Here is a 15,231-nt window from a genome sequence, read left to right on the forward strand (position 1 = left end):
CGCTGAATATTTAGCTGTAAAACTTTGGGGAATTCATTTTTAAAGACGCTTCTAATTTACAGCTACATATTTGCATTCTTTGACTCTGTTATAGTAACTTTGGGTGAATCACAACTCAAAATAATCCAGATTTGAGAACTGGTGCAGCTCGTCAGTCTAGCCTCATCATTTAAGCCACTTTTCTTCTGATTGTCTGCCTCTGATAATCAGGAGGGTTGAACTAAGATGATCATATTAAGTGTATCCCCTCTTGTTGACATCATGCAGAGCCAAGAATAGAAAGAATTGTGTGAAACAGCATTTTATACCAGTCTGAATTCCGAGCTTCCAGCTCACAGCATGTCCTCCTCCCCAAAGGGATTTTTTCCTCCCCACTGTCACCAGATGTGAACATCTACTCAGGTCTACATCACCGTTTGATTCTTGATTCTTCCAAACTGCATGTCAAAGGATCCTTGGGCAAGATGCTGAACACTGAGATGCCCCTGGTGCATTCATTAGAGGGCGAGTGTGTGCATGAATGTTAGACAAGGCGTTTGGAGAATAAAAGCGTTGTATGAATGTGTGTGATTGGGTGAATGAAGCTGGTAGTATAAAGCATTTTGAGTGCTCAATTAGAGTAGAAAGGCCCTATGTAAGTACCGATCCACTTACCATTGTACGAGGAAACGTGTGACAGGAAATAGAGCCATTCATAAAAGGCCCTTTAAAATGTGTTCCTGGCCTTATTATGAGGATTGTAGATGCCCCCTCACACCCAAACGTGCTTCTTTCGTTTCCCTTGTGTTAATTTCTTTGCTTGTGCAACATAGTTGATGATAAATGTATATGTAGCTCTTATTAGTAAAACCAAAATGTAAAGGCTGTAACTTGAAAATGCGGATAGGCATAGTAGTGGATTACAGCCGTATACAACTGCTTGCATGTTGGAAAAAATTCCTCTGGAAGCAAGTCTCACCACTAGGCGGCCATCTTGAAACTGCTCCGGGAACTTATTTGTATTAAGGTGAGGTTGGCCGTTATGAATGTCTCTCTTCCACAGCATGTCTTTATCCTGTCTTCCTTCTCTCTCCCCAACCGGTCACAGCAGATGGCCCCGCCCCTCCCTGAGCCTGGTCCTGCTGCAGGTTTCTTCCTGTTAAAAGGGAGTTTTTCCTTCCCACTGTCACCAAAGTGCTGCTCATAGGGGGTCATATTATTGTTTGAGTTTTCTCTGTATGTATTATTTTAGGGTCGACCCTACAATAAAAATTGCCTTGAGGTTACTGTTGTTGTGATTTGGCGCTGTATAAATAAAATAAAATTGAATTGTATGTATTTTTTTATTTATTTTATGTAAGTGGCTTTTCCCCCTAGAAATTGCACTTCTAGCACCATCTTAATTTCCGTTCTGGATTATTTGAGAGCCATGCCTCTCTCTCGACATTTCTCTGCTGTTAGCTTGTCCTAACCCATGCTAAAGCTGATTTCTCCTAACATAATGCTTGGCTTCATCTGGAGTGTCTTTACTTTGAATTCACAGGAAAGAAAATAAATACTTACTGTCCACAGTTTGGTTTGTTACACTTAATGCCACTTTAAAATATTTCACGATGATTTTTGATTAAATATTTTGCACATTTGCTGCTCCTCTATTATTTTTTTTGCCGCTTCTTTTTTTAACCAGAAGTACCTGAAAATTACAGCAGTAGATCCTCGGTGTGTGGCCGCATCACTTGGCTCTTTGCACCCACCTGCCTGCCATTGTTTGCATGTAATTTTGTCCATACAGGTATTTAAAGCTTGTTTTAAATGTTTACTATAATCAGCCTAAATCGCTCTGGATGTGAGTGTCAGCTGAATGTGTGAAACACACGTGTGCTTTACTCCCTCTAAGATGTTATTAAACAGGTTGTGGTGTCTTAAGCTAGTTGCAGCTTGTAGAAATGAGTGAGTGTGTGTATGTGTGTGTATGTCTGTGTGTGCGTGCCAGCAGACAGTTTATCCCCTAACTAGTAATCTTACAGCTGCCTGTCTGGCTCATACCTGCTGCTGTTCCTGTGCCACAGAAAACACAATCGGGAAACTGCAGCCCTTCACCCCCTTTACTATTGGGCCATGAATGAATGAATGAGTCAGTGTGGTGGATGATATGATGTTAATTGTGTTTGCCAACATCTAAATTTGTCCTGCAAAGTAAAATCCAGACTCTTATAGTTAACTTGTAATTGGACCATGGTGGTGGCTTCAGAAGCTCCTACAGACTCAGAAGATTAAGAAACAAAAGCAAATTTTTACTAATTACCTGTTGAGAAATAAAGATGCTCCATGGTAAATATATCCATCACTGTAGTAGCTCTCTGGTGCTACAGTATTAGCAAGCTGTTGTGTAATCTGATCAGCTGGCTTTGCTATCACACAGAGACACACACACATGTGTGAGCAGAGTTATAATTCTGTGCTCTTAAGGCGATTCATTCCTGGATCTTTACCGTAAATCCAAGTCTTAACCCTCAAAAAAGCCACTGAAGGAATGGTCACTGAAAAGACCTGGGACTCAAAGTGATGCTAGTAACAACAGGGATGCAAGAACACCTCATTAGTAATGTCACAGAGTAAACTCGCTGTCCATATTTAACTTTAATCACTGCCTCCTAATATTTACTAGTTTTCTAAGTTTTGCATATAGCTGTACATACACAACTTCATTTTCAAAACCTTAATTCAGTCACGCTGTGATCATTGTTTCTGTTATGTTGTGTTTTGTTGTGACTTCGACGCTGTGGGTGATGTGGTTCCAAGAGTTTGTGTGACGGTTTAGCTAGCAACAGCCTGCAGAGATGAATGTTGAGGGTTAATGTTGCTGAATGTTGATAAATGTTCATAGTTTCTTAACAGGTAATAATTGTGTAGAAACACTTAGCTCGCTATGAAAAACAGGAAATTACTGCAACATTTTCCTGAGTTTACACTTGCAAACTAGGGTAGTATAAAATGCATTTACCTTTAAACTTTGAAGCCATTTACTTTGGTAAACCATTAAGTTCATGCGACTTCTTAAGTGCTTCACATTCAAAGTACAAAATTTAGCATAGATATATTAAATTGAGAGTATTTACTGATTTACGCAGCTTATGTTTTGCAGTGTACAGTATTATCTACTAGTTTTGTGAGCAAATGTTTGCTTTTTTGGCTTTTTTGGGGGATCCGGGCTAAAATCTGAAGTCTCACATGTCAGGTCGCAGGAAAGCCTGGAGAGCCATCAGAACAGATCAATAGAAGCTGTAAAATCAAGCCCCCAACACCACATTAATCGGTTATTGAATAACCACGTTATCTGTCTAACTGCGATGCGTGCTGCCAGCTAATTAAAAGCCAGGGCTATTCATTCTGGATTTAAACATTTAAAAGCTGGAGCCCAAGACAAGCACAAAAAATATCAGCAAATTAGAATTACAGCCCCGCACTATTCACGCCACAACAATACTAGAGATGGCACGATACCACTTTTTTATGTCCGATACTGATACGTAATATCGGATCGGTCCATCTCTAGACAATACTGAAGTAAACGTTAAATTTTAAGATCAGCAAAATGTTAAATGAAGACATGATCTTAAATGTAACATGAGCTTCTGCATTGAGCAGTACAGAGTCTGAATTTCAGTGACATTTGCTTTAAAAAAGTTCAAGGTGTAATTTTGACATGTGTTACCAGCCAAAGGACAGAGTTACTAAATAATAGTGATTATTAATGGTAGTTGTGCTCTTTTTATGTCTCACTGTTCAGTTTTAGGCACTCGTGGATACTGTGCAGGTTTCTGGTGTCTGTGTCTATAGTGATGTTGTGTGGGTCCAGTAAAAAGTAGGGTTCAGAAGCAATGTTCAGATATTGTCTGTTTCACTCAGTGAAAGACGCTGTTGTCACGTCGACTGTTTGCACCATGTTTAATACTGAGGAGTATTACACCGTTATTGTTCCTGCTGGAACTGTGCTGGGTTCACTTATGTGTCACTCTCTAAATATTCAAATGAGAAGACAAGAGGAAGGAAAGCCAAGCCTGAGCTGAAGAATGGACCAGTTTGTGAACCATTTCCTAATTGTTAATGAGGGGCTTCAGGACAGCTTGCCAAGGCTGGAGGGCCAATGGCGAAGAACTGTTTGAAAAGTGAAGGGGGGGTTGGGGGGGTGGACTGGGGCTAGCTGTTGGGCCACTGTCACTGAGGGGGACCCTAAACCCAATCAGCCCCCTCCTACCTGCTTCACAAAGTGCTGGAGCAGGCAACTGAGAGCCGCTGTCACTTCCACCGAAGATTTTAATGAGGGTCTAGCTGGTGCTTTGGGACTGTGGTGAGCCTGTGACACTTGCAGACTACAGTCTGTTAAGCAAACGCTGTGTCAGCTGACTTGGAGAGCAAAGGGGGGTCAGATTTTAAAGATGTCCAACAACAACAATAATCAAGAAGAGAAGGAGGAAAAAGAAGAGGACGCTGAAGATAAAAGAGAGGAGGTCACAGTGAACACTGCGCTGCTTCCACCTCCTACTGAGGTCAATGTGAAGAGTCCAGCTGAGGATGAAAAGCCAGTGCCCAAGCCCTTGCCCAACGGGCACCACTGCCAGCCTATGAACCTCAGTATCTTTCCTCTCTCCACAGTCTCACCAGCAGCAGAGAGGATTCGCTTCATCCTAGGTGAGGACGACGATGGCCCGGCACCCCCACAGCTCTTCACTGAGTTGGATGAGCTCCTGTCAGTGGACGGACAGGAGATGGAGTGGAAGGAGACGGCCAGGTAAGATCCTCTTTGTGTGTATCTGCTTTGTTAAAATCATATCCTTTCACGGAGTCACTAAAAATGTGAATAAAAATGATGAAAAACCAGCCTCACGTTAAGTTTTTATCTCAAAAGGAATGAATATTTGTTTTTTATGGAAAAACAGTGAACAGACATTTGAAAACAGCTCCAAGTTTAAAACTGAGCTCAGAGTTTTACTGGTTTCTTCTGAGTGGCTCTCTAGTGGGACACACTGGGACAGAGATGGGATGATTGTTTATACATAATTAGCAGTGGATGAGTGAAGTTCTTTCAGGAGGAAACAGAGTCTCTGGACCGCTGCTCGAGGCACCCAATCAGCGATTCATTATCCTAAACTCAGACATACTGTAGAAGTTTTGATTCACTGTTGTTTAAACAGTTTGCAGAAGTACTGCTGACATTTTTAGTGCACTTTAAAATTGCTTTTAATTAAACTCAGTGAAGCTTTTAATTGCTAAGTTCTGCTTTAAATCTAGTTGACTGTCGTTTTAAATTTGGCCTTTTTGCCAGCGTTTCTAATGACTGACGATAAAATTGTCCAGCCTCCGCCCCCGTGCCTACTGCACACAGGAAGTTATTATATATGACTGAAGGATCAGATGAGGGGCTGATCCTTCAGTCATATTCGGTCAGCTCTGGAGAAACTTCAGCATAATTTAACCTGCACTGGACCACATGTTTGAAACGCACTATGATAGGTAAGTGTGGCCTCGGGAGTAATGATTCCCATCATTTCATGTCAGCCGTCTGAAAAAATCTAATAAAAAGCAATAAAAAAGCTTCTACTTGATAGAAGAGGATGCAGCATATTTTTTCAGTCTCTAAAAATAAAAATCTTTAGCATACAGAAACTGTATGAAAAAAAAAAAACAGGCTGAGGACAGCAGTGCAAGAGTTGTAGTTCAAAATTTAAGAACTTGTGCAGCATCTCGCCGAGTACACTCAGAGGACTCAAACTGAATAAAAGCTCTGCAACGTGCCGGGCAGTGCTGACTGCCTGCCAAGTGCGGTTTTGGCAGCCAGATTAAAACCGCAGTAGAGAAACAGCCGCTCAGTAACACCTCTGATTCTCAGGTCTCTCACTCTGAGCTGTCGAAATGAAGAATGGCAGAAAAAATATAACAATGCAGACTCAGAATCCAGTTTTTTTCCCAATAATGAAAAATTGTTTGATTTAAAAAATAATGGCTGACCCTCATCAAACAGTTGCTCGTCAACAGGTCCACCAAGCGTACATTTGATGGCTCATAATTTGGACTAAAGAGCAAAAAGCATGAAATAATCCTTTAAGTTTGTCATATATTTGACAATATTTACTTTTCCTTTTTTTCCCAAGACAAAGTTTAATTACATTTTATTTATACAGCACCAAATCAACACAACAGTTGCCTCAAGGCGCTTTATATTGGATGTTAATGACCCTACAATAATACGTACAGAGAAAAACCCAACGGTCATGTCGCACTTTGGCGACAGTAGGAAGGAAAAACTCCCTTTTAACAGGAAGAAACCTCCGGCAGACCGGATGGGGTGAGAGAAGGGCGAGAGTACAAAGACATATTACAAGTATGATTCAGTGCAGAGAGGTCTATTAAAACATAGTGAGTGAGAAAGGTGACTGAAGAAGAAACACCCAGTGCATCATGGGAATCCCGCAGCAGCCTACGTCTATTGCAGCATAACTAAGGGAGGATTCAGGGTCACCTGGTCCAGCCCTAACTATATGCTTTATATGCTTTAGCAAAAAGGAAAGTTTGAAGCCTAATCTTCAAAGTAGTAGAAGTGCAATACATACTTGCATAGATATTTTTAGTGGTGGCATTTTTCACCAGGCTCTTGTTCATTGTGACGCTCTACATTCTGACATTATGAGAATAGCTTGGGCTAAAATTAGACTTGTGATGCCTCGAAGCCACCCATACTTACTCTCTAACACTGATATCTCTCCTCTTGCATCCTGACTGTACAGCCTGTTTTTGGTATGCCTGCTTCCCCCCAAGTTAGCAGGTTACTGCTTAGTACATTTCTATAAAATAAAATAATGTAAATGTTTATCCAAGACTATGATAAAAAGATTTTCATGTTAAATCGTGTGCCTGTCTGAGTCTTTTTTTCTTTAAATCCAGGTGGATCAAGTTTGAGGAGAAGGTGGAGAAAGGTGGAGAACGCTGGAGTAAACCTCATGTGGCGACGCTGTCCTTACACAGCCTATTTGAACTGAGGACATGTATAGAAAAAGGCACCATCATGCTGGACCTGGAAGCTTCTACGCTACCCCAGGTTGTTGGTAAGCTCATCTCTTCAAAAATAATTTGTTTGGTTTTTTTCTTTTTAATTCCAGCAGCTACAAATTAATTTAACCCATCGAGTGATTATCGCCATGATGTGTAATCACAGCTGTAACAAATTCATATAAAGCTGCAGTTCATCCTGTGATTATGAGGTTAAAAGTGCAGTAGAACACCTTTTACTTCAATAATAGATGTGTTGTATCTTTAAAAGGTTATGTTCACATAGTTCAACCACAATGGTTGAGAGAAGGTTAAAGTGGAAGGAGCAGCAGGACCAAAGTGTCTTCATCCCACTTCATATGTAAATTAAAGTGGTCTCACTGCAGAGATACATAAGTGGACAATGTTTCAGCTTCATCTCCTGGTTGGGGCTATGATGGGAACCTCAGACTGCATATAAATGATGGCTATAGCCACGGTGATCTCATCCAGCATGTGAAGCCCTCTTTTAAGTTATTTAATTTAAAGTTATTAGCTGATGGTACTTTACCAAGTCATGACATTTGTCAGATAATTTCATGAAAAATTCAACCTCAACTCTGCTTTTAAAAGCTGAGATTAGTGATGCGAACTTTTAACTTCGATAACATTTAAACAAATGTGTTATTTAAAAAAAAAACAGACCCTGAAGAGCTGTTGTGAAGGGCAAAATGGGCTATAGTCCGGTGGCCAAAACAGAACAATGCTCAATAAAACCCCCCAAACAACCCCAAAAGCCCCCAAAACAAACACACAAAACACGACGTAAGTGTTTTTGGGGAGACAATAATGTGACGGACACTTCCACAGCTGGTCCGTCATGTTATTGTGTCCCCAGAAACACTTCCATTATGTTTGTGTAATTGACCTCTCAGGGCCACCGTACTACAGATACCGTGAAGGTTTTTTGTAGCAGGGTGTGTCACTACCCGATCGGTACCGGAAACCCGATCGGTACCGTGCGAAAGGCCACTACTCCGGGTAGCGACAGGGTGTAAAGTTTTAACATGGGAGTAAATGGGGGTTGACTCACCTTTGCAGCAAGCCTCAAGTGGCCATTCATGGAACTGTAATAGAGCGACCTCTATGGAAATATTTTAAGTTTTTTTTTGAGTAAATAAATTTTATTTTTCATTTTTTACCATTCCATGAACTCTAAACTTTGAATTATCTCTATGATTAGAAGTAAAATTATTTTTGCTGAGTCTGAATATGAAGAAATTGAATTTTTGGGAGATACAATATAAAATGTAAATACGTCTGGATCTCTATCCCTAAAAAATCGTATTACTTAACAAAGTCCAGCACAAAAGTGCTTTAGAGTGTGAAAGAACTGAACTGACAGATTTCTTTGATGTAAGAATATTTTTTTCTGCGGTTTGATCGTTTCGTTTTTTCTCCCTTACACATCACTATTTTTTACTGCTGCGTAACGATACTAAAGGTCAGCATCTTCCTGCTCTGAAACAACAGCCCGTCTGCCAGCTTGATTAAATCAGCTGTGTGATGTGCAGCGTGTGCAGAGCAGGTCGGCAGGTTCACGGATTGATGCGCATCAAAACACTCAGGTTTCTTTTCGTTCCCGTCTTTTAAGAGCGAGAAAAGAGCTGAGTTGCAGGCCACGCTGTACTTTACATTACAGCACTAGTTGACTATAGTTTGGACTAAATGGCCACACAAAAACTTCCTAATCTGAGGGCAGCTAACCTTCTCCAGTTGCTCTAAGATGATTATATCTCTGTGTCCTCCTATCTCATGCCACCACCCCAACATTTTTGTCTGCATGAGGGAGCAGGAAGAAGAGTTACCACTTGGAGTGATTAATGTGAAGTAATTGTCTGTGCTGCTTGAGCTGCACTGGGCGGAGTGGAGCTGGGCCTCTTGCTCTGAGGCCTGCTGACTTGACTGATAGGCCATTAACAGCACTACCCTTACACAAGAAGAGGAACTGCCCCGGGCTGCTTTCATTCAGCATTCAGGCTTCTGACCTTCTTTTCAAAAATAGACTAGACCTTTTGATTGAGCCATTTCATGATGCCATAAAGAGGAGCATTAGAGTCTGGGAGGCACTAATTGAGTCCTTAAAGTATGAAGAGACTTTTATGGTGACCTGTTTTGGGTGATAGTGTTGCCAAGTCTACCTTTTTGAGTAAAATGCTGCAGGGTGGGGAAAGAAAGAGACCCCAAATTAAAGTGTCATTTGACAGAACAGCACAATATAATTTTACTCTTTGTGCTCATCTTTTAATTTATAAAACTTGAAACAGGTGGCACCTTTGCAATAAACTTAAAACAATATTTTATTTTTGTTCATGTTGCAAAAAAGTGTTTATTCAATCTAACATGTTAAATTTCATGTTTTGTTTATATATATATATATATTTTTTTCTTTGGATTCTTCTGAATTCTTCTGCTCCTAATTAAACCTAAAGCTCAAGAAATTAAGCAGTAATTAAAAAATGCATCCACAGTGTCTTTGCTTTAATGCAGAGTATTTAAAGCCTGCATTTAAACTTTAACTCAGCTTTTCACCTTCTCTTCCTCGCCTCGTCTCTTTCTGCATTTTCAGAGATGATCACTGACAACCAGATAGAGATCGGCCAGCTGAAGGCCGAACTTAAGGACAAGGTGATGTACACGTTGCTGCGGAAACATCGCCACCAGACCAAGAAGTCCAACCTGCGCTCTCTGGCTGACATCGGGAAGACGGTGTCCAGTGCAAGTAGGCTGTTTTCCACCCCGGAAAATGGTAATACTGATGCCAGTTTGGTGCAGTCTTAGCTTAAATAATTAAAGCTCGATTGCTATTTTATAAGAATAAACTAATTGCAGAATGGAGTCGACATTGAATTTTGTTAGGTGAAGAAAAAGATGTAGAGTGGGTTCTGAGGAATACCACAGTGTGTCATAAGGGGCACACTGCTGCCCTCCTCTGCATGAACCCACTAATGGGGCTTTAAACACAGTTCCAGCTGGAACCAGCAGATGAGGGAAAACACTAAAGAACCAACCTGAATAACTCGACCTGCATTAACACCAAAGCTAAAGAATAATTGAGTAAAATTAGTAAAGTTCAGAAATGTCTTTTGCACTTTAACGCTTTAAGTGGACTCACTGCAGGGTACTGTACTAACTACATAAACAGAGGTAGAGGTTTAAAGGGGACCTATTTATTAGTCATCTACAGTCAAGTATAAAGGAAGTGCACCCTCTGTCAATTCTAGGTTTTTTGTATCAGGACATAATAAAAAAATAATCGTATCCTTAACAGGTTTAAACTCATTCAATACAACATCAGATGGACAACCTTAATTAACCTTAATTCTGATGATCATCAGCAAGTGTCAGTAGCTCTATAGCAGGGGTGGGGAACTCCAGGATTTAAGGGTGTCCTGCAGGTTTTAGATCCTGGAGGTAATTTAGCCATTTAAATCATCTGTGTTGGATCAAGGACACATCTAAAACCTGCAGGACAGCGGCCCTCGAGGCCTGGAGTTCCCCAACCCTGCTCTACAGAGATATGCATGTGATCAAGGATACTGTAAAAAAACACAAGACCAGACTCTGTAGGCCTCTGTTAGCTTTTTATGGCAAAGTTCATGATGGTACAAAAAAGTAAAGAAGTAGTGTTTGGAAGGGCAGCCAGGAGAAAGGCTCCGCTCTCTAGAAGGAACATGGCAGGACAGATCAGGTTTAAGTTCAGTCTGACCAAGCAAACTTGTGGAACAATATCCTTTGGACTGAAGTGGATGCATTTGGCCATAATGCACAGTGCCATGTTTGGAGAAAACCAAACAGCTGATACCAGCTGTCAGCACTGGTGGAGGGGTGATGAGCTGGGTTATTTTTCTGAGTCACAGGACCCGGACACCTTGCACTCGACCAGTCGATCAGTCGAAGTATCCTACAGTCCGACGTGAGGTCATCTGTCCTATGACCAAAACATGATATAAATTTGTTCATGCAAACTGGTCATTAAAACAGAAAAAGACAAGTCCAGACCTGAACATGACTGAAGAACTGCAGCAGGACCTAAAGAGAGCTGTGCATCAAAAAAATGCTCACTAATCTCTGTGCACTGAAGCAATGCTGTAAAGACGACTGGCCAACATTCCTCCACGATGATGTGAGACTGATAAAGTCATAAAGAAAGATTATTACTTCGAGTTATTACGTTCTTCCACAAGCTGTTGTTAATTTTAGAGCCTGCTCAGATGATTTTTTATGTCCTCATGCATAAAACCTTAGAACTGAAAGAGGGTTTTTTTCAACCATAGCCGTTGCAGTTGTTCTTACATCTGATAAATAAAGTCACATGAACAAGTCATTTCTGTAAACCTTAACTTTAATATGAGAGAGAACAATGGGTCCTCTTTAACTCTGAAGAAGTGAGCTGGGGCAAGACTTCACGACCCACAGGAGTAATCATAAACCTGAAATCATAGGATTCTGGTGTTTGCTACTTTGGTCACAATCTTCTAGATTTATGATTCATGTTAACAGTAACGTTTCAAATCAATTAACTCTTAGTTTTGATTAAATTCATGGAAATGCATGTTTTATTTACAGAGCTGTCACTTTGTTTTGCTGAAAGTTGTCAGAAAATTAACTTTTTTTTAAAATTCTTCTTTAAAAAATAATCATTAGTTCACTCCCGGGATAAGTTTCATTTGTCCCGGGATAAATGAAATTTCACTCTGGCACAAAATCTTCAGAAATATCTTGATGAAGAACTCAAAGTGACAGCCCCACCACACAGCTCTTACTGATGTTAACAACATGTGGATTAGTAGTCTGTCAAATATTGATTTACTAAATGTTTATTGTGTTGACAGTGGAATGAATCTGTTACTAGTCATGGGCCTTTGGAAAGTGAAGTTATTTATTAGCCACTATCAGATTTCAGGAACTTTGACGATCAAAGAAAAGGCTTTCTGTGTTCATGACCCAGCTCTAGCTGTGCTCGTCCTCTTATCACGGCAAAGATAAGGAGCCACTCTGATAAATATTGCTTGATTACCATCTTTTCAAGGATAAAGTTTATTTTCTGACTTATTAAAGTGCAGGTCAAACTTCTGTCCAAAGACCCATGATGTCCTCATTTAATGATGCCCCTCCTCTTTCCTCACTGTATCTCTGCACGGCTTGTCAATTGCAGCAATATCATGTCTTCACATATTTTAACAGCCACTTGATCTTTTGTGCATTTAACAAATCTTCTGCTTTGGCTCAGCGGGCTTTTCTGTCAACTCTGCTTTCCATCTCTCTTTCGTCCTCTTTGCTTCCCTGGATTGGCTTTGATAACCTGCTGCTGCCACTAAAAGCCCGCAGTCCTCTCGAGAACTCTGTGACTTGCCTGTCAGGTCGCATCTCAATGGAGGACTTGCAGACCCAAAGGAGTTCCAGTATGGACTGGCTCAGTAAGTTCACTGAAGTCTACATTCACACTGCAGACCCCTGGTGAGCTTCCATTTGGCGACAAAGAAACGAAGACCAGAGAGTTCAAATTTAGTCTCAAACTGAGGCTTTTTTAAAAATACAGACAGCGGATCGTAAAGTTGTGTCCGAGGGCATCTTTGTGCTGATGACCTGCAGCTTGAATGTAGTCACGACTAGCTTGAAATTTCACTAGATGCAAGTACTTGATGGTGAATAATCCCTGTCAGCTCAGGTTGTTTTTAAAGAATATTTTCTCTCACCTACACTACACCTATAAAAAAAAATTATCTGGCTGCATCATACTGACATGCACGTTATTACCAACAGTGCCAAAGGTGCAGATGCATGAAAGGCTGCAGTGGCACCAGATTGTTGCATTCTTTGAGGTTTTTCTTTCCCTCGGATCTCTGGACTGAAGCCTGTTCTGCTGTCACATTTCAGGATCATCTTCTACTTATTTTGTGTCTGCACCCATTAAGTCCATCCACAGAGTAAGGCTTTAAATGTGACAGTAAGAATGATGACACTAGATCTCATTATTATCAAAGCACAACAAGCTGATTGAACCTCAAGAAAGATGCATTAATAATGGTAATTTTACTCTTCGTTTTTGACCTCCTGCCTTCTTTTATTTGAAATTCAAAGTAAAAAGTTGATATTTGATCTGATCACACATTTTATACCCGACGGGTTAGACCTAAATATCGGCCAGTTACTTTATCACAGACAATAGCTTTTGTCCTACAGCTTGCACGAGTATTTCTGTTGGATTTTTTCTTCTTTTGGCAAAGCATGTAAGGAGCTAATTGTCTGGGCCACTTTGGGTTTCTGCCTCTTTTCCTCTTGAGTCTTAGACCACAGTGGGGGTGAAGCTGGTCTAACTAGTCAATGTTGCCCTGTCTGAACAGATAGTCCCACCACAACTCCCAGGAACCTGACATCCACCAGCCTGAATGACGTCTCTGACAAACCGGAGAAAGACCAGGTAAGTCGCCCTCATGCATCTGCTGTACTGTTTCTGGACACCAACCCTCACCAATCCATCAGACTCAGTGGTGAGAGGTTTATATTTCCTGGAAAATGAAGGGGATGGATCTCTGTATTCCCAAGTTCCCAGTTTAAGGTGGTGTAGTTGTAACAATACGCTTGATTATTTTTATTAATCTGTTTTATTCTGAAACATTTATAATGAACCAGCTTGTCTGATTTCTCGAGCTTGAGGCTAAAAACAAGCTAGTGCATTGGCAGAAGAGATGAGAAAAGCCTGACTAGACTCCATGACAGAGCTGCATGGTGTAGGCTGGATGTAACAGAGCTGAGGAGGCCCGTCGGAGTATTTCGTGGTTGTTGCTTCACAGCAGAGATAACATTGTCTAAAGTGCATTGTTCCAGCTCCTGGTATTATCACCCAGCCTGCTGTAGCTGCTCTGAACCTTCCCCGCCTTTTCCTTTGATGGTTAAAGTGGAAATTTTTGTAGCAACTTTAGACTGCAGTGAGGATCAGGCTGTGGCTGATAAAGGATGATGTCATCAACAGCAAAGAGAGACTGAATTTCCTCTGCAGCCTTACAGTCGACAGCAGCGGTCCCCAAACCCCGGGGCACGGACCGGTACTGGTCCGTGAGTCGTTTGGTACCGGGCCGCGAGAGTTGAGGCTTGGGTGTGAAACTGATGGTTTTCAGGGTTTTTAGTGTTATTGTTTTTATCGTTGACTCGGTTTCCCTGGGTCTTTTCCCACGTGTTATCAATAAATCTTCTTTTTTTGGTACTGGTTTTATTTTGTTGTATTTATCTGCGACACCTTAAAGGGCGGTCCATGAAATGCTGTTGGCCATAAACCGGTCTGTGGTGCAAAAAAAGTTGGGGACTGCTGGTCTACAGTGCCATTAAACTGTGTTTGCACCGTTCCTGATTTCTCACTTTTAGTTCAAACAAATTTTAATATCAGACAAAGATTACTCGAGTAAATACAAAATGCAGTTTTCAAATCATGGTTTAATTTATTAAGAGGACAAAAAAGACTAAAAAACTTTTTCCTACCAGCCCTCGGTGAAGAAGTAACTGCCCCCTAAACCTAATTACTGGCTGTGCCACCCTTGGCAGCAAGAAGTGCAGTCGGGTGTTTGTGATAACTGTCCGTGAGGCTTTCATGTGATTGTGGAGAAACTTTGGCAGAATCTTTTTTGCAGAATAGTTTTCATTCAGCTACAGCTGGGGGGATTTGCCTGTTAAAGGCACACCAGAGCATCTCGGGCTTTGAGGAGTCTTCACCAAACCCTTTATTTGTCTTTTGAGCCATTCTGAGGTGGAGTTACTGGTGTGCTTCAGATTATTGTCCTGCTGCAAAACCCAAGTGCACTTGAGCAAAACTCATGGCTTGACATCCTCCTTCAGGATTTTCTGGTAGAAAACAGAATTCATGGTTGCATCAATTACAGCAAGTCTTCCAGATCCTGAAGCAGCAAAGCAGCCCCGGGCGAACACATTATCACCACCATGTTTGACTGTTGGTGTGATTTTCTTTTCATGAAATGCTGAAGTAGTTCCACACCAGATATAACAGGTATGAAACCTTTTGTTTCATCGATCCACAGAATATTTTCTTAAAAGTCTTGGGGATCATCAAGATGTTGTTTGGCAAATCTGAGCTATGTCTTTGTATTGTGTTTGGTCTGCGGTGTTTTTCTCTTTACATTTTTACTCTGTGTCTTTCTTATTGTCTTTTGG

General features: G+C 41.0%; 1 protein-coding gene across 7 annotated transcripts in view; it reads left to right on the plus strand.

Annotated features, from left to right (window-relative positions):
* slc4a4a (solute carrier family 4 member 4a) overlaps positions 1–15,231 on the plus strand; it is a 65,368-nt gene that overhangs the window by 21,187 nt on the left and 28,950 nt on the right. For 3 of the 7 annotated variants that reach the window (XM_085295583.1, XM_085295580.1, XM_085295581.1), the window contains 5 exons: positions 4,636–4,771; positions 6,922–7,082; positions 9,635–9,814; positions 12,390–12,485; positions 13,413–13,489. In XM_085295583.1, coding sequence (XP_085151709.1) covers positions 4,636–4,771; positions 6,922–7,082; positions 9,635–9,814; positions 12,390–12,485; positions 13,413–13,489 — 650 coding nt within the window. The remainder of the gene's footprint in view (positions 1–4,635; positions 4,772–6,921; positions 7,083–9,634; positions 9,815–12,389; positions 12,486–13,412; positions 13,490–15,231) is intronic. The other 4 variants (XM_085295586.1, XM_085295584.1, XM_085295582.1 and 1 more) reach the window with 2 other exon arrangements.

Source organism: Mchenga conophoros, linkage group LG12 (genome assembly GCF_057382185.1).
Source record: "Mchenga conophoros isolate Kocher_MC1m ecotype Shallow Benthic linkage group LG12, M_conophoros_male_GT1.1, whole genome shotgun sequence".
Taxonomy (NCBI): domain Eukaryota; kingdom Metazoa; phylum Chordata; class Actinopteri; order Cichliformes; family Cichlidae; genus Mchenga; species Mchenga conophoros.